Source organism: Primulina tabacum, chromosome 16 (assembly GCF_025594145.1).
Source record: "Primulina tabacum isolate GXHZ01 chromosome 16, ASM2559414v2, whole genome shotgun sequence".
Taxonomy (NCBI): Eukaryota; Viridiplantae; Streptophyta; class Magnoliopsida; order Lamiales; family Gesneriaceae; genus Primulina; species Primulina tabacum.
In genome coordinates, this window is record NC_134565.1 from 24,250,756 (window position 1) to 24,274,746 (window position 23,991).

At 30.7% G+C, this 23,991-nt stretch overlaps 2 protein-coding genes and 1 long non-coding RNA gene across 4 annotated transcripts; 1 reads left to right on the top strand and 2 right to left on the bottom strand.

The window, feature by feature from the left end:
* Positions 1 to 7,631: 7,631 nt before the first annotated feature.
* Positions 7,632 to 12,744, top strand: LOC142528649 (putative LRR receptor-like serine/threonine-protein kinase At5g48740). The gene is made up of 16 exons (XM_075633736.1): positions 7,632 to 7,927; positions 8,033 to 8,570; positions 8,912 to 9,363; positions 9,442 to 9,559; positions 9,654 to 9,722; positions 9,821 to 9,889; positions 9,966 to 10,034; positions 10,113 to 10,184; positions 10,351 to 10,419; positions 10,493 to 10,728; positions 10,842 to 11,047; positions 11,383 to 11,509; positions 11,599 to 11,667; positions 11,739 to 11,928; positions 11,998 to 12,130; positions 12,397 to 12,744. Exons 1-16 carry the CDS (start codon positions 7,849 to 7,851, stop codon positions 12,613 to 12,615), a joined length of 2,715 nt encoding a protein of 904 aa, XP_075489851.1. The 5' UTR covers positions 7,632 to 7,848; the 3' UTR covers positions 12,616 to 12,744.
* Positions 9,941 to 10,510, bottom strand: LOC142528651 (uncharacterized). 2 transcript variants are annotated; one of them, XR_012815702.1, is made up of 3 exons: positions 10,370 to 10,510; positions 10,148 to 10,199; positions 9,941 to 10,074 (listed from the first exon to the last, which is right to left on the bottom strand). It is a non-coding gene; the product is annotated as an uncharacterized LOC142528651 (long non-coding RNA). The 2 variants fall into 2 exon arrangements; XR_012815701.1 differs by having other exon boundaries at positions 10,148 to 10,231; positions 10,370 to 10,478.
* A 476-nt stretch (positions 12,745 to 13,220) lies between the features above and the next one.
* LOC142528650 (uncharacterized) lies at positions 13,221 to 18,459 on the bottom strand. The gene is made up of 10 exons (XM_075633737.1): positions 18,230 to 18,459; positions 15,631 to 15,972; positions 15,354 to 15,426; positions 15,136 to 15,248; positions 14,814 to 14,898; positions 14,663 to 14,735; positions 14,296 to 14,351; positions 14,135 to 14,200; positions 13,606 to 13,671; positions 13,221 to 13,532 (listed from the first exon to the last, which is right to left on the bottom strand). The coding sequence occupies exons 1-10, from the start codon at positions 18,367 to 18,369 to the stop codon at positions 13,461 to 13,463; spliced, it is 1,086 nt and encodes a 361-aa protein (XP_075489852.1). The 5' UTR covers positions 18,370 to 18,459; the 3' UTR covers positions 13,221 to 13,460.
* Between the last annotated feature and the right edge of the window lie 5,532 nt (positions 18,460 to 23,991).

Here is a 23,991-nt window from a genome sequence, read left to right on the forward strand (position 1 = left end):
TAGTATAACGTTACCATAACTAAATTGGAAGTTATGTTGGCGTAGAGTAAGTCTCTTGTGAGACGGTCTCACGAATTTTTATTTGTGAGACGGGTCAACCCTACCGATATTCACAATAAAAAAGTAATACTCTTAGCATAAAAATTAATAATTTTTCATGGATGACTCAAATAAGAGATTTGACCCACGAAATTGATCTATGACACCGTCTCACAAGAGTTTTTGTGGTTGATGTAATGAGAATCACCAGTTGTGCAAATAATATATACAAATTAGAATTTAAATGAGAGGAAGAAAATAATCTATCATTAATTTTCTATATTTTATTTTAAAATTCTAAATTTTTTGCTTTGTGATGCCTTTGAATTTGTATAGAGGAATAGATAATTTTATCTATTTACAATTGTAAAACAATTAAATTATGACAATTATATCACTTAATTTAATATGATATAATAAATTTTAAAATATGAAAAAAAAAGTTAGACCATTATAAATATGACATTATAATCATTCATCTGACATCTCTAAAATATTTCTTATTATCATGAGTCGCAATTTGACCATCCCAATGAGTAATTAATAAGAATTGATTATCCATTGTTATTACTATCTCATTATTATTTATTATCTCATGCCTCACCATTTTGTGATGTTAATTTTTACTGTTTTTAATTAACAAAAAAAGAGAAAAAAGTTGAAGAAGTTAGGCACGATATAAATCTAATTTATTGATAATCTTCTAATAATAATCAATTGAATTGGAAAATATTATTATACTTAGGTAATTATAATTTATTCTAATTCAAATTTATTAACTTTTTAATGTCCAATATATATAGAATTCATTAGTAGTGTACATGATTTTACTTTTCAAACGATACTAAGAAACATATTAAAATATAAATATATAGTGAAAACGAATTCAAATTTTCTGTTAACAGCTTCGAACCTTAGCAAATATAATTCTAAAAAAATGAGAGGATAATGAATATGATGATACATGACATTGAAGATTAATTTAGAGTGGTGATATTTTTTTCTCTTTTCTGAGATAGAATAGTGATATTTCAATTATTAATTTAAGTAAATGAATCTCAATTTAATAAAATTGTTGGAAATGAAGTTTTCTTAGTTCACTGCTTTGAGCAAATATATATAGGGTATACAAGGGGTTAGGGATGACAACTTTCCCCACGGGTTTGGGACCCTGCGAGAAAAACCCAAAGCGGGGATGAGATCCCCGATTTTTTGGGTTGAGGTTCGGGATCAGGTATTTTTTAAAATCTCTGAAATAGTTCGGGACGGATATGAGCTTACTATCCCATCTCTGAACTCGCATCGCCCTGCCCTATTGTCATTTTTAGAAGGAATGAATGGAGTATTTATTTATTTTATTTTTAATTCTTGTGTTTAAATATATTAATTTAGCAAAAGCAAGAAAACTGAATCTCAACAGCTGATAATGACGGAGACTCAAGGGGTGAGTGCTCGCGTTTGTCGGAGCGTGAGATAGAGGAAGAATTTTACCTAGCGGCGGAAGAGCACTGGCGCGGCCGCTCCGGCAGACGTGATCTGAGCTGTAGATCGCCGGCTAGAAATGGTGATTTTGACGATTTCCTTCTGTGAATTCTGCCAATATAAATAGCATAACATTTCCGACAAATTATAATTTGTTTGGCCTTTAAATTTCTGCTAATTTGAAGAAATTGTAAAATATTTTGTATCCGTTCTTCCACGAAATCCTTTTGAAAAATTTGTTTAAAAATTTTATTTTAGTATTTTTTGAATCGTAATAATAATGAAACTTTATTAAGAATTTTTTTTTAATTTTATATATAGATCAAGATTATATATTAAGTTAATACCAAAATATTTATTTATTTAATAATATGAAAATAGCCCCACAAAGATTTTAATATATATATATATGTGTGTGTGTGTGTGTGTGTGTGTGTGTGTGTGTGGGTGGGTGTTATTTTTAGAATATATTTATTCAAAATTTCCATTTTTTTGCCTTTCAAATATCGATTGTTTAAAAAAATTCAAAAAAAATTATTTTGAATACAATAAATTTTTTGTCAAAAATATACCGAAACACTCCATTATTTTTTTAAAGTCAAAATGATAGTGAAAGTGTATATATGTTGAGCACGATTATATATTAAGTTAATATTAAATTATTTATTTATTTAATAATGTTGAAATATACACATAAAGACTTAATATTTATTTTATTTTTAAAATATATTTATTCAGCATATTTATTTTATTCAAATTAAAAAATTTGACATGTGCACTTCATAATTTTATTTAAAATATTTTAGGACTTTTGGAATCAAGACAATAAGAAACTTTATCAAGAAAATATTTTTTCTTATATATATAGCAAGGTTATATATGAAACTAATATTAAATTACTCATTTATTTAATAACATGAAAATAATCCAATAATTTTTTTCATTTTTGTGTTATTTTTACAATTCTGTATAATAAATAATGAATTCTATATATTGATATTTCGTAGACTAACATTGATGATTATTAAATTCTTGTTAAATAAATTTTAAAATAATAAATAAATCAACATATGTAAAAAAATGCACATTTAAATAAGATTATACAGGAAATATTAAATAAACTTATATAGTAATTATTAAATATAGATTTTAAACTATTGATATGATTTTCACCATTAAAATTTGAAATATAACAAAAGAAACAAACTTTCATATATCTTTTTGTGATATTATAATTTATTACTCAATTAAAAATTGCACTCCAAAATTCTTTGGTTTTTATTTTCTTGTAGATGAATTGAACATATTTTTTTCCGCAAAATATTAATTTGAGAATATTGAAATACAAAAAATCATGGGTTTTATTTGTTTATAGATAAAGCGAAAATAATTTTTTCCCAAAAAAATTAGTTTGTACAATATTGAAATACCAAAATTCTTTTGTTTTATTTGGTTGTAAATATAGTGAATTTTTTCCACAAAAAACATAATTTGTGTAAGAACTTCATATTAAATATCCTCTATTTTGCATTAATTGAGAATAATTAATTTAAAACGACGAATTAAAATAATGAAACCAAATAATTAAATCATGTGGGTTGGTGTTATGAAGAAGGTTCGACGGTTAATTATATTTTACAAAAATGATACAAAGCATTATTGGATATGGAAGAAAGATGACCTTATAAATATTTCGTGAGTATTTATTCTATCTATTTTTCTTTATAAAAAAATCCAACTAATATTTTTCAAAGCCTTAGTTTATTATTAAAATTTAACAATATATGATTGAATACATACAGTTTTACTAATTTTAGCTATTTTTCGTCTTTGTAAAGATAAGAAACTATAACAATTACTTATTTGATGATCTTGCTATTGACGAAGATGTATTTTTATAAAGGATGGATATAAGTAAATCAATTATAAATTTATGTAATCTGAATTGACATATCTTTTAAGGTAAATTTTTAAAATTATTATGAATAAATCTTTACAAAAATTATTCATTATTGCTCAATATTTCTACTTATGAGTTATGATTGATAATAAGAGATGTCAAATTTATTTGTTTTTATTTGCTTGTAGATGAAGTGAACATATATTTTTCACAAAATATTAAATTGAATATGATTTGTTTTATTTTGTAAATCTATAATCTTTTGAATGAGTTATATATGCAAGAATTTTCTCAAAAAAAATTAATATATACAAATTTAATACTTCCAATAATATAGTATGAAATATATAAAAAATATGTTATCGTAATTTTGAATTTTTGTATTTTAATAACATATTGCATAAATATGTTATATCATTAAGAGTTGAACACTTTTTGATAAATATTAATTAAATCATATTTTGTCAGTTGTCTAGAAGATAGGATAACCAAAATTCATTGATTTTATTTGCTTGTAGATTAAGTTAAAATATTTACAAAAAATAAATATAATTTGTAGAATACTGAAATAACAAAATTCTTTGGTTTTATTTGCTTGATGAAACAAACTTTTTTTTTTCAAGAAAACACTTAATTTGTGTGGAGATTTGTAGAGGCATCAAATAGAGAAGAATATACATTTCTTCTCATAAGATTTGCTAATGAAGATGGCGAGAATATTGTTTTTCACAAAGAAGAAAAAACTGATGACAACAAAAAATCGTGAAAGCAATATAAATTGAAAATATAAAAGAAGAAAAAATTTGACGCAATAATTTAATTTAAGGTTTAAAATATATTATCTATATTATATTTTTATTTTTCATAAATCAATAAGCTATTAAAATCAGACTAATTGAAATGTTCCAAAGAAATGGCTAATCTATAACAACCAAATGAAGAATGATTATATATATATATATAGTATCAGTAATAATAATATGAAAAGACACAAAAACAAGATAACATCACGTGTTTCTAAGTATATGCAAGTAATTAATAATAACTTTAAAGAAATGTTTAAAGTAAATATCTGGGAAAAATTGTTCTTTGAAAAATTAAATTAATTTGAGTTCCAAAGCTAATTATTAAATTTAATAACATGAATATTTCGATTTTTTGTGTAAATTAAATTTTAATTAAATAAGAATATCAAGAGCCAAAATTATAATGATAAAAACAACCACTCAATGATAATTGTATATTTTTGTGAACAAACCTTCTACGAGATATAATTACATTATTTATGTAGTTTTACCAAAAAACCCTAAGGGCATCTCCAACCGTCCTCCATAATGGAGGAATCCTCCATTATGAAGGATGAAATCTTCTCCAACCGTACTCTATTTGTTTCCTCCATTTTAGAGTATGCAACAGTGATCCTCTATTTATGCAGTATCACTGTTCATATAGAGGATTGAAAAGAGGTGAAAAATAATTACAAAATAGATATTTTAAAAATTGCCATATAGTCCTTTTGAAAATTAATAAGCGAATTACATGTAGTTGTACCATGTTTAGCGAATTAATTAAGTTTAGCTAAATAATATATTATGAAATTAATTAATTATATGTGTGTATGTGTTCGAAAATGAAATAAATTAAAAAAAATTATTTAGTAATATTTAGAGGATATGAGTTGAAAATGAAATAAATTAAAGAAATAGAGTATTTGGTAATATTTAGAGGATATGGGTTGGAGAAGGTGTTTGAAAATAGAGATCATGGATCTCTATTTTGGAGGATGGAGGATGAAAAATAGAGGATATGGATTGGAGATGGCCTAATATGGAGTCCACATATTATATTTAATGATGATTCACATTCCCAATATATACACACGCTTATATATAGAGACTCGCTTTTACCAAAAAACAGTATATACACAAGCTGTTGTCTATCAATTATAATAATAATTATTAATCATTAATATTAATAAATAAATCATGAAAATTATTCACTTCATTTACAAGTAAATAAAAATCAAATAACTTTGACTTTGTCTATGGAGAAGTAGTGTGTATTGCTAATGAATAAATTTTATAAAAATTTATTTATCATAATTTTAAAAATTTACATTCAAAGATATATCTTTTAATATTACAAAAACTATAACTGATTTGTCAATATATATCTCTCATAAAAATAATCATTCGTTAATTGCAAGAATCTCTCATAAAATAATTGTTATAGTTTCTAGCCTTTAAAAAAAGGAAAATATAGTTAAAATTAATACAAATATATTATTCAATCTTATATCGTTAACTTTTCAAAATAAACCAAGGCTTTGAACAATATTAGTTGACTTTCTTTTTGATAAAGAAATATAGATAAAATAAATATCAATGAAATATTTATTAGGATTATATATATTTATATCTGATAATTTTTGTATCATTTTGTAAATGTAATTAAATATCGAACCAAGTTTCAGGTTTTTTGGCAACTTGATCATTATCTAACATAAATGTAGTTTGACAATTTTGTCCTTATCATAATAACTGATTTGACAAAAGCATCCTCACTAAATTTTTCCATACAAACTAAGGACAAAGTTGACAATACACAATAGAAAAACTTTGACCTTGATTCATATTTTTATAATATGTATAGATTATTTGAACTATTTATATATGGTTGATGGATTGGCCTGTCTATCCCACAACCGATGGCGAGTTGGGTTGAGATTTTCCCAACTTTCCAAGTTGGCAGGTCAAGGTGAGACAGGGTGGATCGATCAATATGATAGCTCTATTTATGGGAATGAAATAATATGAAATTGTGTTTAGATCAATGAATTTGATTTGAACAATGAATTTTATGACACATATCATGTGTATATTTGTAGTCAACTACAAATTATTATTGAATTAAATAACTTAATTTGAAGCAGATTAATACATTTACTACAAATTATAATGGAATTGAATAGCTTAATATGAGCAGATTAATACTTTTAAATGTTGTCAATCCAAACAAGTAAAAAGATTTAAAATAAATCAACTCAAAGTTCAAACACAACCTGAAATTTTTACCTCTTAATCTCTCTTCCAAATTGAAATGATTTAATCCATAGGAAAAAAGTGATTGTGCAATATAGTGATAGGTGGCATAAATAATGATGGATGGGCAAACTTTGGGCATTTGTTTATGGAAGTCAAAAGATAATTTACCTTGACATGGAAGTTTAGCTTTAATTATTGATAACATAAAAACAACCCAATTCATCATTATTCATTTTTATGCTTTCTGGATTCTCATCATGAATTTCCTCTTTTTTCTTGCAATTTTTTTCTACATAATTATACCTTAACATGCCTGGTACCCACAAAAGTCAAAAATGATAAAAAGTAATCGTGCATGCAAGCAAGAAAAGCTTATATTATAATATTTAATCAAAAACAAAACTTATGTATGTTTCAGGTTACAAAGATGAAGACATATAAGTTTACATGAGGTTATTGCTCACTGATCAGGATTTTGAACAGTCTATAGGAGAAATATGTACGTGTGAACATCTTATATAAATAAACATAGAGTTACCCGTAAGAAGCTGATAAATGTCGTCTGCGAGTTGCGAATAATTTGATGCATTTTATAAATTTCGATCTTAATTAAAATTTTTTTTTTGAAAAAGTGTTATCTTTCGGTGTACACTGGATAAACTCTCGAGCTAGCGTAATAGTCTGCTAGTCACGCTAACCAAGTAAATCGAACTGAGTAAACCTGTGCAACAGGTACACCCAATAAAGTATTGATAGGTAAAACTGAACTCTTTATCATTAGTTAAAATCTCGCATACTTTACCAACACATACACCCTTCCGCTACCAAATTTTTGTTTATTGAAATGACTCATTGTAGCTCAAGTAATTCAACCAAAGTCTAACCATAATACTATCATCATTCATCTTTATTTTTAGGTGGCATTTGGATGATTGAATTTGAAATACATGGATTTTGATTATAATTTTATTATTAACAATGAAACAATAAAGAAAATTTTAAATTCATGTATAATTTATTTACACAAATTAGAATGAATTTCAAATACATTCATTATTAAGTAAATTTCACATTTATCTTATTTAACGTGAAACAGTATATAAACTAGCATTAGTAAATTTGAACTTTATAACATTTCTTATCTAAACTACCCCAATAAATAAATTTATCGTATTGAGAAGCTGGCATGCAATGCCATGCAAAGCAACGGCCAAAATCTACTTTTTTCGCACTTTACTCAGCTTCAGCTCTTCTTCTTTCTCCACCCCTTCTTTAATACTCAATTCATTCTTCTGACATCTATTGAATTAGTTCGTAGGGGTATACTGGTTCTTACAACTTAAACCTGCGTTCTATAATCGAATCCAGCACGATTTCTTCTCTATGGAGCAGCACCACTTATACTGGCTTGGCTTCTTCATGTTTTCTGAATTTCTTAGTATCGTTTCCTGTTATCAAGATGGTATCTAATTTAAGCTCCCTTGATTTCACATTTTCCCTGTGAAGTTGCGGATATGCTTTTGCTGTGTATAAATTTTTTGTTTCTTTGTGTTTTTCAATGGGACAGGTTTCTTGAGTTTATCATGTGGTGGAACGACGAATTACATCGATTCGTCTAACATTTCATGGAAACCTGATGTGGATTATGTAGCCAGTGGCAACATTACTAGTGTGATTTTTCTGGAGGGAACAATTTCGTCTAGTCTCCCAGTCCGATTTTTCCCAGATTCTGAAGCCAGAAAGTGTTACCGGCTTCCCTTAAACATATCATCCATAGTTCTTGTAAGGGCTCGATTCGTGTACAAGAATTATGATGGGCTCGGAAAACCCCCGGTGTTCTCTGTTTCTCTCGGAACAGCCATGACTACTACAGTGAATCTTGCTCACAACGATCCATGGGTTGAAGAATTCGTATGGCAGGTTAATAAGGACGTGCTCCCAATTTGTTTTCACTCCATCATGAATGGTGGATTTCCAGTGATATCGTCACTTGAAGTCCGGCCTCTTCCCCAGGGTGCTTACACCGCTTCATTGGGAGATCAAAACGATAAGTTACTTAGGAAGTCATACCGGATTAACTGTGGGTATAGTGATGGTTCACTAAGGTATGTATGCGTTGTTCTATACTCCTCTATTCAGTACATGTAGGGTTGAATCTAGAAATTCGACGAGAGAAAGATCGAAAGGTGGAGCTACTAATTAGGTGTTAGTGGGATGAGTTTGTATTTCTAGAAACAGACAATAGATTTTGTTTTACAAAAAAAACAATTTGTTCGTCCATGAGTACAAAGGTACTGTAAGAGTCACAGATCTGCTGTTGATGCAATGATCAATTCTCCATGACACTGAAGTGATTCTATCTCATAAGAAGTAGCCCCAGTGGCTCATAACACCCTGTATCAACTTTTTCTCCCTCAAGTATGACTCAGTTTTGTAAATTTTGAAGGTACCCTTTCGACCAATATGATCGAATATGGGATGCAGATGAGGATTTCTCACCTTACCATGTGTCATCTGGCTTCGACGTTCAGAGTAGCTTTAACTTATCTAGCATTAAAGAGAGCCCTCCAACAGTCGTGCTTCAGACCGGGAGAGTCTTGGCGAGATGGAATAATCTAGTATATAAGTTGCCTTTAGACAATAAAGGAGACTACCATGTTGTTCTATACTTTGCTGGCATTTTGCCCGTTTCACCGACTTTCAATGTATTGATAAATGGGGAAGTTATTCGATCAAACTACACAGTTTCGAGATGGGAAGTTGATAATATGTTCTTTACAGTCAAAGGAATCAAGAATCTGAATATCACCTTAAAGGCAATAAACTATTACCCTTTGGTAAATGCTCTTGAGGTTTATCAGATTCTTGATATTCCCTCAGAAGTTTCTACGACTACAGGTTCGATTGCCTTTTTCAGACGAGAAATATCCGTCTCCCAATTAGGTTTTTGAAACAATTCTACCCTCTTTTTAACAGTGTCAGCGCTTCGGGTTATTCAAGAATCTACGGGCCTGAGTCTTGGATGGCTAGATGATCCTTGTTTGCCTACGCCCTGGGAACACATTGATTGTGAAGGAAATAAGGTCACTTCATTGTATGTTCATCAATCTCAAATGGGAGTTTTATTTCTGATCTTGTTTTACTTTCTTACTCGTGTAAACGACTATTTAATCTTGGAATCTATATAGGAAGCTCTATGATATTAGCTTGAGGACAATTAGTCCTACATTTGGTGATCTGCTGGATCTTATAACACTGTAAGAATTATACAAAAATAAACCCTGCTCATTTGCTAAAGCAATTTTTAGATTTGGAGCTGTCTAACCGATCATTTCTTGTTTGCCTTTGCTTGTAGGGACTTGCATAATACATCTCTTTTTGGAGAAATACAAAACTTGGGTGATCTGCAACGTCTAAAGAAACTGTATAATTGCTCTTTCTTCAGATTTCTTGAACTTTTTCCTTCTTCAAATTGATCAATTCTTGAACGAGTGTTGCAGGAACTTGAGCTTCAATCAGATTACATCCTTCGGTTCTGAGTTGGAAGATTTGATCAACCTTCAAGTTCTGTAAGTCCTCTTGCATCGAGTTTGAAATAGTATAACTCATCTGAAATTCGAACAAAAATCCTGGTCTATTTGAAACAGGGACTTAAAAAATAATACTCTGCAAGGAATAGTACCTGACAGCTTGGGAGAACTGAAAAACCTTCACCTATTGTAAGAAGAATGTTCCTTTACGGATCAAAAAAAAAAAAAGAATGTTCCTTTACGGATCAAAAAAAAAAAAAGAATGTTCCTTTCCTCACAAGTATTTTTTGTGGTTGGAAATATGACATCTATCGAAGGCATGTGATTAATCTCGATTTTACTGCAAAAATTCAAGGAATCTAGAGAATAATAACCTGCAAGGACCACTTCCACAATCATTGAACAGAGAAAGCACAGAAATCAAGTATGTAGCAGCTTCCCACTTCTCATATCCACTGCTCGTTAAAGAACTCCTATATTTTCCTCCTCTCCTGCAGGACATCAGGGAATTTGTGCCTTTCGTTCTCATTAACATGCAGCGATCTCTCAAGAAACTCTTCAATTAAGGCTCCACAAGTGACGATCTTTACTCCAAGAAAGCACAATAATAATAAGAATATTGTGATTCTGTTCGGTGCAGTTGGAGGGGCCATCCTTTCTCTATTTGTGATTTCATTTTTAGTACTCGTGTACATGAAGATAGTTAAAGCCAAAATCACATATCATACATCAGGTAATCACACACCTCTCAATGGCAGATGATTATGAACCATCGAGAATATATGTCAAAGTTTATAGCCAATTTAAGGGGACAAATATTTGACCTTTTTTTGTTTCTATTTTCAGAATCTGGAACAAATGTTCGTAATTGGAAAACAGCAAGAATCTTCACCTACAAAGAGATTAAAGCAACTACACATAACTTCAAAGAAACCATAGGTTGTGGTAGTTTTGGAAGCGTTTACAAAGGAAAGCTTGCAGACGGTAAACTAGTTGCAGTAAAAGTTCGATTTGATAAGACTCAGCTTGGACCTGATTCTTTCATCAACGAGGTCTGTTTGAACTTGATCGTGCAGCATCTTATTGCTATATTTCAAATAAATTATATCAAGGCGCATCAATTAGCCCTGCTGTCTTGTGTTGTTGTCTATAGGATACAACGATCCACACATGTTTTTTGAACTACTATATGATTTAAAATATTTAAACTAGTATACTTATAATTACCTGCACCTTTTTGTACAGCTTGGAGTTAACCACACCAGAGTAGTGCTGATACAATTTAACCTTATAGTGTACATCTGTGGAGAACTACTTTCACATTGCGTATACTAGAATGAAAATATATGTCCATCATCTAGCTAACTATAAGACTGTGTTGTTTCAGGTATCGCTTTTGTCTCAAATTGGTCACCAGAATCTTGTCTTGTTGGAAGGGTTCTGCTGTGAATCGAAGCATCAGATTCTAGTTTATGAATACTTACCTGGTGGATCATTGGCTGAAAACCTCTATGGTATGCAATAAAATGTATTTTGCATTATCCAAGAAAAAGATCTTTTTAATTCATAAAATTTCATTTCATGTTTCTTACTGATCCCTTAGGCACCAAGAGTAAAAAACTATCGCTAAGCTGGATTCAAAGATTGAGAATTGCCGTCGATTCTGCAAGAGGTACCCAAAATATACACAAAATCCCCATACAGCAATAGCATATAAGACTCATTACTCTTGCTATGTTACAGGTTTGGACTACCTGCATAACGGAAGTGAACTTTGTATAATACACCGTGATGTTAAGAGCAGCAACATACTTCTGGACTTGGATATGAATGCTAAAGTTGGCGACTTTGGGCTTTCCAAGCAAGTAACACAAACAGAAACGTCGCATATGACGACTGTTGTGAAAGGCACTGCAGGCTATCTTGACCCCGAGTAAGATACATTTCTGCACGTTTATGCTTGTCTTTTAGAAGCATGAAACCTTATTATAATTTGTTTCAGGTATTATTCAACTCGACAATTGACAGTGAAAAGTGACGTCTATAGTTTTGGAGTAGTACTTTTGGAGCTCATATGTGGTAGAGAACCACTCACTCACTCTGGCACACCAGATTCCAATAACTTGGTTTTATGGGTACGTAAAATTTGCTTTTCTTGCTAATTTTTTCATGTATTATGTATTTTAATTACTGCTTTAATGTAAAACTTGTATGCCTATATAGAAAAGTTATGAACATAAATTGAGAAATTTGACCCTATATTTGCCGAACTCCCCATCGCCCATCTTTCTTTCTTCATATTCACTGTGGTAGAGGTATTTTCTGACCCTGACGTTAGGTGGTTTAATTTTTTTTACCCCCAAAAAAAAAACTTGTCACGATTTGACTCCAAATTTTACAGGCAAAGCCCTACTTGCAGGCTGGTGCATTTGAGATAGTGGATGAGAGAATAATGGGAAGTTTCGAGGCCGAAAGCATGAGAAGGGCTTCTTTGATCGCTTGCAGGTGTGTAGAAAGAGATGCGTCACGCAGGCCAACTATATCAGAAGTTCTTGTCGAGCTAAAAGAAGCATACAATATCCAGCTAGCATTTGTTTCATCCTCTGATCTTGTAAATTAATTTGTCCATCCATCAACATTAAATATATAATATATGCTTGGATTATTTATGTACAACAATATGCTGTGTGATGTATGCATTCCCGTTGTTTAGGCGTAATTTGTCTCATCTTCTACACTATATCAAAGAGATGCCTCTCTTCTCATGCGTTGTTACAAGTGTAGCCAATATAAAATAAATAAGTTTGCTTCGATAGCCCTTCTGCTAGGATCCAAAGACCCCAATTCATTTGGGATTATAAGGTTCATATAATCAGACATCAACCCTATAGCCCCAAATACATTGGGGCCGTTGGATCTGGCTGCTAGGTTGAAATTTTCCATAAATAAGTATAAAGTATAAGAAGTCAGAAAGCAAACGCAACATGCACCGAGACCAAACAATTCCTTTGTCAATGTAAAGCTAATTGCCAGTCAAGATAATTCCAAACAAGTACCATGGCATATCATTTGTGAGCTAATTTTCGACCGGAGATAACAAGTCGAAGATACGACAGATACAAGCAATGACATATCTCGTATATTGATTGATACGATCCTAAGTTCAAACATTAATGGTTTCTAGCTTAGAAAAATAAAGAAGAATACGAAAGAAAATTTAGAAAGTAAGAGAAACCTCAATACTCATTTCATATCCCCAAGTTATATCACAATGTACTATTTATATTCACAATAAAGCTTTCAATTTATTCTAATTCTTACTCCTATAATCTATAAATTAACTCAACGAGTGATTGAGAAAACACTGCAAAAGCATTTGTTTGATGTCGTACTGTCCATTCGGAGAAAATAATATCAATAAAAAAGAGCAGAACTAACTGGAGTATCAGCGAACTAACTGGAGTATCAGCGGTTGCGAATATATAGGAAGAGTGCCGTCACAGCAGCTATTGCATATGGGAACACTGTCCAGATTCCCTGTAAAATGACAATTTTTAAGACTCCTCAAGAAACAAATCATTGTCTCTAGCAAGCAAAGTTGTGCTCTCACCACAACAGTTGCTACAGTTGCAAGGGCGAAAACTGGACGCTCTCTCAGTAAGAACCCAATTCCTAACTGCAAGAGAAAATTGTTTATCAAAGCATTAAAGCAACTGTTAAGATATAGATCTTTGTTTCTAAGATATAGATTGATTGTCACTGTAGATATGTGAAAACATGTAACATGTCTAAAAAGTGTGACTGACAACTAAATTGAAGCACACAATTATGGGCGATACCGTTGCATGGATAAAATGCCATCAGTAATCTCACATTAATATATGTGTTATCTCTCATGTATTTGAAGATTTTTTCTTTTCTTCTCTCAATTTGGATACTATCATGAACTTCTTTCAATACCCTCAATATTATTGCAGTCTTTAATATACAAATTAAGAGTATGCATCTCTTCTTCAAAAATTAATTACATATTTACATTTATTCTTTCATTCTCAGCTTCTTGTTCTTGTATGAGACAAGGGTCAAGTATTCCACGAGGACACGACAATGAGATAGTTATCAAGAAAGTATTTAATAACCTGTAACGGAAGTGTTAATAATCCTCCGCAGCAAACACCGGCAAAGAAGCACTCAGGTGATATGCCCTGAAATCGGATACGAGATTATCTTGCAGAAACTTAATTAAATACATAAAAAAAGAGCCTAGACAAAAACTTCGTAGTGAAGGAGTTTAACTAACCATTGCCCCAGCCAAGAAAGATGTAGGATTTCTCACTCCAAGAGAAAATCGTTCCACTGCATGCATGAACCACAAATAAACAATGACAAGCATTTCAAAAAGCAGAAAAAAGTTACAAAACAATGAAATTGAGATTCTTACCCAGTGAACCTCATGGACAGCACAATGAAAGTACAAGAAAATAAACTTGTGATAAAAAGAAACAAAAATATATAAATATCATAATTCTTTTCATAATTACTCTTTCTTTACGAATTATCGGCTTATTTCACTTTTATGACTAACAAGAATCGACACAATGTACTACATCAACCCCAAAAACGCTGTATTTAGCATGCACAGAAATCAAATATTTTATTAATCTCACCAAAACCAATAAGATTTCCATGTCTTTGTACAGCATGAGTAATTTCCATAGCTTTCTCTTTGCTAACCCCTAACTACAATAACCAACAGAAATTACAATTCACAGCTTGAAGGAGGTTTATGAAATTTAAATACATTTCGAGAGTAAAAACCTTTGAGCAAACATCGTCAGATACCCCAGATTGTCTGAAAAACTTCCCAAAGTAAAAGGGTATCATATCACTTATACAAACTCCCCTGAAAATATGAACACTTTACAAGCTTATTGCACATTGTATGTATTTGAGATATTTCAATGCCTAAAATTTTAAGAAGATGATATGAAACTGTAAAATTAGAGGGGAATTGTGCATTAACTTTTCTTGCCAACAAAGAGTTTAGATTGTAGCAATATGTAGACCAATGATGACGAGGTAATTTTGGTTCATAAGGGAATTACAATTGCTAAAGTAAATAAATAGATAAAGGACAAACCAGTAAACCCATAGTACAGTGGATATCATATATGGAGCATTTCTAGACAATGAACCGACAAAAGATTCCCATGTTCCATCCAAAGAAAGCAACCGTGCTAAGGAGATGCCAACCTACATAATTTTAAATGACCTGATAAAACAGAGAACTAAAAATAAATTCAAACCTGGAAGAGTATAGGACTATGAGGAACAGCGATGCCAGCAGAAAGGACAAACCCATGTATTCAAAGCTTCTTCACTAATGAAAAGTCCGAATCCTGCAGCCATTAGCAGCCAAAAGTAGATCCACCTGAAACCAGAACAATATATCATTTATAAAAAGAACAGATGAGCTCTTATTATAAAAGAGAAGAAAAAATACTCTGCAAGGATTAAGGAGTAAAATGTTATAAGTAGGTATGATAAATAATTTCATGTCAAAAGCATGAGTCCCTAATAGGAAAGTACGAAGAAGATCGAGGATATTCTATTACACCATATCTATTAAGCATACCCAGGGGCATATTCAGGAAGAATGATTCTATATCCAAATATTTGAAAGCTAAAAGCACCAGCAGGTGCAGCCAAAGCGGAAGCGGATGAGCCATCTACCACATACTGAATCCCAACTGATGATCCCAGTTTAGGCTGTCTTAGACAAACTGCTATCAATGTAATTACTGCAGCTACTCCAAGAACTAGACCCAGTTTTGAGAGCAATGAACCTCCATTACTGGTGGTTTTGTTTTCTAAATTTCCAAAACCAAAATCAGAAGCCCTATTTTGATCCTCTTGACCAACTTCAGATTTTGTAGGCTCAAAGCTTTTTGCACCGTCATCCTGAAAGCTTTTGATCCTGCATCACGTAGAAAAGATATAGACATACCTTTAGTGAAGGGAGTACAAGATAGTCCGAATGCGTCACATAAGCACATGACAATCAAAGAAAAAAATTTATGTGCTCTATTGAAATTAAAGAAAGTAAATGCAACCTAAAAAGTTAAAAAAAAAAAACCTATTATTAAGAATAAATACAAGAGAAACTGATAAAATACTCTGAAAGGTCATAGGGCCTACCAGATAATATAGTTTCCAGATGTTGCTTCCTCAATTACAACGAAAAACAGAACTGGACCAAAATGAAAAAGATTCCTTCTAGTCAAACCAGTTATGTTTACAGGTAAATCACGTTATCAGACACTAATCACAAAGAATATGGTCGTTTGAAACCACAGAGCAAGTGCAACCAAGTAGAGTCAAATGCATGGTCAAACTGCAAAAAATCGTCAATGCAACTAAAATAATTTTATTTTAGTCATAAACTAGATGCTGGTGAACAACCAAATAAGACCCCAGTCACCAAAAGAAATCGAATAAAAATGATAGAAAATCCAATATATGCTATGCCATTAAATGTTTCTGAATTACAATTTCAACGACAGCAACAAGCATACAAAGGGGGTGTTAGAGTAGAGAAGGAGTTCTCCAGTTTTACATGCGATTCCACTATTTATTCTCAAATATGTATCACATAGTTATCGAATTCTTATGCAACCCTCGATGAACCAATGATTACAGATTCGACCGGGATATATGAGATGAAAGGACCGTATTGTACGTTAATTATAATCAACTGGTTCTTGCAGGCACTATCAGTGATACCTAGGGAAACATGGGGCGATGCTATTAGACGCTCTTATCGTGATTCGATGGGTTTAATCAGAAATATGATTTCTGTCATTCTCATGATCAATTATTGATACATAGAATAGGGCAAATTAGGGTAAGCCCGAATAAAGGATTATGTCCTGAATCACAATGAGTTGCAAACTCACGGCTAGCTGTATCTCTGAACCATTGAGGGTCACACAAGCATTTGATCATTTGTTCCAGTTGAGAGAATAAATTCAAGTAATTTAATTTATATAAAATTATGATCTAGTAAATTCAAGGAGTTGAATTTATGATAATTAAATTTTGAGAAAATAAATTCAAGGAGTTGAATTTATGAGATAGTAAATTCAACAGTTGAATTTATGAATTTATAAAATTTAGAGAGAATAAATTCAAGAAGTTGACTTCATAAAATTTAAGAATTTAATTTATTAAACTCAAAAGTTGAGTTTATTAAATATTAAATTAAATATAGTGGGAAGTATGTTTAATGGGCTTGTAGAAGTACAAGTCCAACGTACTAAATAATTAAAGTTCTTAATGAACTTTGATTAATTAATTAAACTAGTTGGACTAGTCTAATTAATTAATCAAGCTCATTAATGTTAATTAAGTAAATTAGGTCATGACTTGATCATAAAAGATTGTAGATGAGCTAAAACCCTAGCCTCCAAGAGGCTCCAAATTTTCGGAAAGGCCACCCTCTCCTCTCAAAGAAATTTCGGCCATCATCTCTTGAAAAAAAGGGTTGAGCCGTCTCTCAAATTTTCTCTCCAACGTTGAAACTTCATCCAAATATTCTAGTGCTATTTGGAACAGGAACAAATCTTCCAGTCGTAGACTTGATAGAAGGATTGAAGAAAAAGAGCCTCGAAGGAAGATCGTAGGAAATACATCAAGAGCTATCTCCACTAATCCTGGAATAGTTGGAAGCCTTCTGAATCTTTTACCAAAATTTTAAACATCTTATATATGTTTAATTATTAAAGTCATACGACTGCTCAAACAAATATTTTGATTGTTAAAATAAAATATTAAATATTAAAACTTTCGCTTTCTTGGGCACGAGAAAGCCGAAATCCAACCAGGGGAACGTCACCACAAATCCTTCTATGTAAGTACATGGAAATCAATCGAAGTCCTTCTAAACATTGCAAGACTCTGTATACAAAGAGCATACACCACCTTGGTATCAAACAAAACAAACATAAAGTTTCTTCGTGCTTTCTATCCAAAATAGAAAAAAACAAAAAAATGCACTTGCACATTCCAGTGATGATAATGAGGCTAGAATGAAAAAGAAGCTAGTACGATAGCACAATGTAAAAGACAAGATAAAAATAAATAAAAAGAAACCCTCAAAAAACACAGAAGGCTCAGGCACAAACTCTGCAGATTACAGCCTACAGGTATTTAAAGTCTAAAGAGAGAAAGCAAACCGATAGCTGGAGGAATTGTCTGTGAATTCAACCTTCAAAAAGAAATGCCTCCGACGGAGCATACCAACAATGGAATGCTTAAGTCGGCGCTTGCCGGAGATCGGCGGCGGTGGAAAAGTGAGCGATAGAAGCACCGCCATGAATAATAATAGTTATTATATATTATGTGGTGGAAGTTTGAAGAGAATGAATAGAAGGTACCAACTCCAATCACATATTTATTGATTGAACCAGGCAGGTATCTTACGGATATTGTGAATTCATTCAATATTATATTTTATAAAATTTAAAATAAATAGTAAAAACAAAAATATTATAAATATTAAATACATATTCAATTATGTTGTGAAAATAAATAGTAAAAACAACAATATTATAAATATTTAATACATATTCAATTATGTTGTGAAAATATATTTTATATTTAATTAAAGTAGATGTTGAAAAACCATAAAATTTGTCAAAAATACATAAATTGTTAGTGATTTGACAGGACATGACGATTTTTTCCTAAGAGATCTTTTTATGATTTATAACTTTTATGTTGAAATTTTTTTTCGAAAGATCAATATCAAATTTCGAAATACTTAAATAGTAATTCAAGTTGATTTGATCATCTGACAACAATACCTCCAGGTTCCAGCGACAAATATTTATGATATTATATAACCTATTAAAAAATATTTGGTTGAATATATGATTTATCTATTAAGTTTTAATTTTGATTTATTATATTTTATTATATACTTTATTTGTTGATATATATTTGTATAAATTAATAATTCTAGTATTTTAATACAATACTATGATATTTTCTATTATAATTTAATTTTTTTTAAATATACAATTTTTTCAAAAATTTAATCAAATAATTAAAAAATTGAAAATAAAAATATGTATCTAATTGAAATTAATAAACATAATTGGATTTAAAATCAATGTAGATTAATGATAAAATTAACTTTATAGTTGTCTTTTTTCAAAAATTTAATCAAATAATTAAAAAATTGAAAATAAAAATATGGATCTAATTGAAATTAATAAAAATAATTGGATTTAAAATCAATTTAGATTAATGATAAAATTAACTTTATAGTTGTATTACATAGCAATTAATTCATGTATCAATAGTTCGTGTATGAAAATACATTTTACTCTAAAAATAAAATATAAAGTTTATAAATTTTTCAATGACTTCATTTAATAAGAATGTGACAATGTTTAATTTTGATATATAATAAAAAAAATGTGTGGAAAATTTTCAAAATATATTCATGTTTGCTCGGTAAATATATAAAATTCAATTATACTAGATTTTGAAATTTAAAAATAAAATGGTTGAGTAGATAAGTACTACAAGGCAGTATAGATACTCTGGCAAGTTAATGATGATGATTTTATGTTTTGACGGTACGCTCTTTGAACAATCGGAGTAATTTACTTATAATACTTAGTTGACATTCATAAAAAGCATATATTGAATTATGAATTAAATAATTCATGTTTTACAGAAATAACGGATTTTCCTTGTTCATTATTAACCATTCGTTCAGGAACTTCGTGCGGGATTAGTACTTTGCATTTTCCATCTCGTGGAAAACCATTTTCGCTCTGCTTAGCCTTATCCCCTCTAAAGAATTTTAGTGATAGGTTCTATAGGAACTGGACGATCTTATTTGGTCAAATACCTGGCGACAAGTAATTAAAATCAAAAGCACTAAAATTCACTAGCCACTAAATTCAGAAGACCACTCGTGTACTTATCTGAAGACCGTCTAAGGTCTACTGAAATAAACGGATAACCCTTCATTGAATGATCACACTCTTCATTTATAAGCTCAAACTTATTTTCTTAATAGATGAAGAAAGAATTCAGCAAATCAAATATTCAGAGAATGTTCGGTGATCGTGATTTTCTTGCACAGTAAATCCTCAATGAAAATAACATAAAATTTTATGCTCGAATAAATCGCAAGTGCATTTTTTCCTATCAGGCGCGCTGGGCGGGCTAAATCACCTGCTTTAGTGCGAGCGAGGCCCACCCTAGCTCGAGGTGCTTGCAGATCTCTCTCTTGCACGTTGTGGGGGACATCGATCCTTGCTTGTAATTTTGCCAATAATTCTCTTCTTTTTAGCGAGTCCATTTATAAATAATCCAAAACATGTAAGGGACAAACAATATGCATAAATTATGACTAAAACAGATAAAAATTTAGATTCGATACTATAACGCCCGGAAATCAGTCTACGTAGACCGCATGCATGCAAATTATTAAATTGTTTATTTAAATGATTTTAAATGCTTAAAAAATATATTTTAATATGATTAAATGTTTAATTATGTAATTTTAGCATGATTTCATGAATTAAGGATTTCTGATCGAATATTCGATACTAGGATGGGGAAAGGAGAATGTAGACGATCGAGATGAAAATATTTTTTCATAATTATTTTAAAGGCTCGAAAATATATTTAAATAGGATGAAAATTTTCTTAAAATGCGGAAGTTCAAATTATTTTACGAGTCGAGTCTTATTTTATTTGAGAAGCAGATATTTGGACTTTTAAAAGCCCGTAAGTTATTATTTTTAAAACTTTCTTTAATAAACTTTTAATACATTACTAAATGAGCCTTAATGGACCTATTTACCTAATATTAGTGGGCCTAATTATTTCTAAACTTAAAACCTAAAAACCCTAACTTTTAAACAACTAAATTTCGAAATAAATAAAGCATGAACCTATGATTCTTGAGCCTAGCAGCAGCCGCACCACACACACTAATTTTTTGAAAATTCAGAGCAAGATTTGAAGCCTAGACATTTCCCGATCGCTCCTCCTCGCTATCTCGCGCCGATGATTGAATTTCGAGCGTTTTAAATGCAATGACACGTTTTAAATCTTTATTTTTGCACCATTCAAATCATAATATATGTGTTTTATGTCTTCAAACATGAAAATTATATTGAAAAAATTATTTAACGTTTGGATGTTTATTTTTCAATTTTTTTGACGTTTTTACGCTTGTTGAGTCGTGCTACGATTTTTAAGGGACGTGATACCATTAAGGAAATTTTAAGGGTTGGAAAAGAGTCGTTTAGTCGTGAAACGATGGCTGGACAAAAGCTAGAGGATCTGATCATGGAATGGGTTCGAAACTAGGGTTTTTGAAGGTTTGTGTTGGGATCATGGAACGACTGGACCACAACCACAATAGGGTTCGACAATGCACGGTCTTGGCCCTGTCATGGCTGTGTCCAGAAGAAAGGAGGCGGCTAGAAGATGGCTCAAAGGGTAGGAAGTAGTCACAACCCCTAAGAACGAAGTTAGAGCTTGGTTTTGGAGGGGCGCGGTCTCGTGTTGATGCAGGAGTGTTCGGGCTGGTCAAGGTAGTCTAGTAGAGTCCTTTTCAAAAGTTATTTTTTGCATGAAACTTTTTTTTCATAATTGCAATTTTTTCTTTTTATGTACTTCCTTAAGGTATGAATATTTGACTTTGGTTTCATCTTTTTCTAAGGGTACAATTATGATACTCAATGTAAGGATGAGTTTCATATGATTTATGTTCCATGGTAAGCTCAACTCAGTTCAGTAGTCCAAGAAAAATCGCATAAATCATTTTCATGATGCTGGTAAGCACTCTATTTCAAAGGACATGTATTCAAGTTCAACTACCACCTCATGCTTCTCGAATTTCCCACAAAAATTTTGAATTTCACTACTATTAATATAATTCATTGGCTTCAACATACATGCTTAAAAGTATTCAAAATTAACGCAAAAATTTCATGCTTCAATAGCATTGAAGTCCGAAAAAAATTAAAAAAAATTAACAAATCAATGGGAATGTCTATGATGAATTCGTATTTTTCATCGGCCAAGTGTCACCATCCCATCATTCTGAACTATTTTTTTTACATGACCAGACACAACTAAATGCATGATTTTTTTTATGACAATAAATAAAAAAAGCAAAGAACTACCCTAAAAGCAAAGAACTACCCCTCCCCATACTAAAGTCATGCATTGTCCCAAATGTATTAGATGACACACTAGACACAAAATCTATTAAACATAAAATAATTAAATGCAAGACATGGAATGTAGAAAAAAAAAGACAAGAAAAGAACTCCCCTAGTTGATTATAAATAAGTGGCATTAAGTTCTATAGATATACATCAATCTTCTTAGGCTGCATAAATTTCTTAGGCCACCCATCTTACACTTCTGAACATTGATTGTTAGTTTCATAACTATTTATTGACGCATACTATTTTTGGAATACGACGATTGACACGTGACATTTTGTATGATTTCAGTTATGGTCATAGTACGACCAATTTATAGATATTCAATTTAAATGTTGGAGATAATCTATATAAAGTCATTTCAAGATTCAGCAAAGGTCAAACGTTCAAGGTTAACTTGCCTGCTATTATCTTCTAAGAGTTCACAAGTCTTGTTGAAAAAATTGAAGCACACTCTTAAAGTTTTATTATATATTCTTAAGGATGATCTTGTGATGTCTCATACTCACAGATTATCTCAGTATTATTTTATCATTTGAGTCATTTATTGTAAGTGACAGAAACAGTCGTTATGTTCAAAAGTTTGTATAAAGTCAAGATAAGTTAATTTAAAATCTACTGAAGAGGGTGTTTGCAAAAGGTGTAAATATCAAAATGTTTTACTGTATACCTTCTCGAAACAGAAGAGAAGAAGACGTAGAATGATTTTAACCTTCGAACTTCCATAAAAAACTTTCGTGCAATTCATTTTCGGTTGTACTGATTTTCATTTGTTCACAAAGTTTCGGTGGACATATTCCGCATTGATTATATCAATTTTCTACTGGACTTTGAAGGTCAAGATACGTTTTCATCTGCTAATACTAGTTGAGATCATCAACAGTCAGAACAAAAAAAAATTTATGAAATGTTTATTAACCCCCTCTATACACCTCCAATGATCCTAATATAACACATGATAAAATATTCGGCATTTATTTGTATGATAGTTTTTTCCAAAATAAAATCATGCATTTAAACTTACATTGTTTTTTATTAGCTCTTTTGCCATAATTTATGTACTTTATTAATTGTAAAATTATTTTTGATGAATTTAATCAAATTTTTATAGATGAAAAAATATTAAATAAATCTAAAAATTATTAAATTTGAAATTTTTTAAATCAAAATTATGCATTTTTTGAATTTCGATTTAATATCATCTTTTTCATAATATATTCTCGATTTTTCAAAATTTTTAAATAGATATATACTATGTATTTTATGGCACTCAATAAATGCTTATTGTATTGTTATCGGTAAAAATATAAAAGCCATGATGCATAATTTTTTTCATAATAATCAATAAGCAACCCCAAAAAATATAGTATTTGAAACTATTTTTTTATTGATAACTGTAAAAATTATGTTATCTATTTATTTATTTATTGTTGGAAACTTAATTTCGGTGGTTTGACAAACTAAGATATTAATTTATTGGACTAAACTGATCAAACTTAAATCAACTGATAGTTGCCTAACTAAAGATTAATACGCAGGTTATTAAAGGCAACTGAAACCAGCCGAACTCAATTTACAGAGTCAACTGACTGATCAGTTGATATATTCAGTTGAGAGCTTACCAGCGTCTTCATATCAGCTGACTACTCAGCTATACACGTCATCAGTTGAAAAGAACATTCAACCGAAAATAGTACAAAGCAGACTGCAACTCGTAGTGGAACGCCGCATTT

What these genes read in the sequence shown, in the direction of transcription:
- LOC142528649 (XM_075633736.1), top strand. Translation starts at nt 7,849, where the DNA reads ATGGAGCAGCACCACTTATACTGGCTTGGCTTCTTCATGTTTTCTGAA. An exon ending in AGAAGTTTCTACGACTACAG is followed by an intron (nt 9,364 to 9,441) that starts GTTCGATTGCCT and finishes TCTTTTTAACAG; the next exon opens with TGTCAGCGCTTCGGGTTATT. An exon ending in CCAATAACTTGGTTTTATGG is followed by an intron (nt 12,131 to 12,396) that starts GTACGTAAAATT and finishes CAAATTTTACAG; the next exon opens with GCAAAGCCCTACTTGCAGGC.
- LOC142528650 (XM_075633737.1), bottom strand. Translation starts at nt 18,369, where the DNA reads ATGGCGGTGCTTCTATCGCTCACTTTTCCACCGCCGCCGATCTCCGGC. An exon ending in CTGACGATGTTTGCTCAAAG is followed by an intron (nt 14,736 to 14,813) that starts GTTTTTACTCTC and finishes TGGTTATTGTAG; the next exon opens with TTAGGGGTTAGCAAAGAGAA. An exon ending in TGGAAATCTTATTGGTTTTG is followed by an intron (nt 14,352 to 14,662) that starts GTGAGATTAATA and finishes TCATGCATGCAG; the next exon opens with TGGAACGATTTTCTCTTGGA.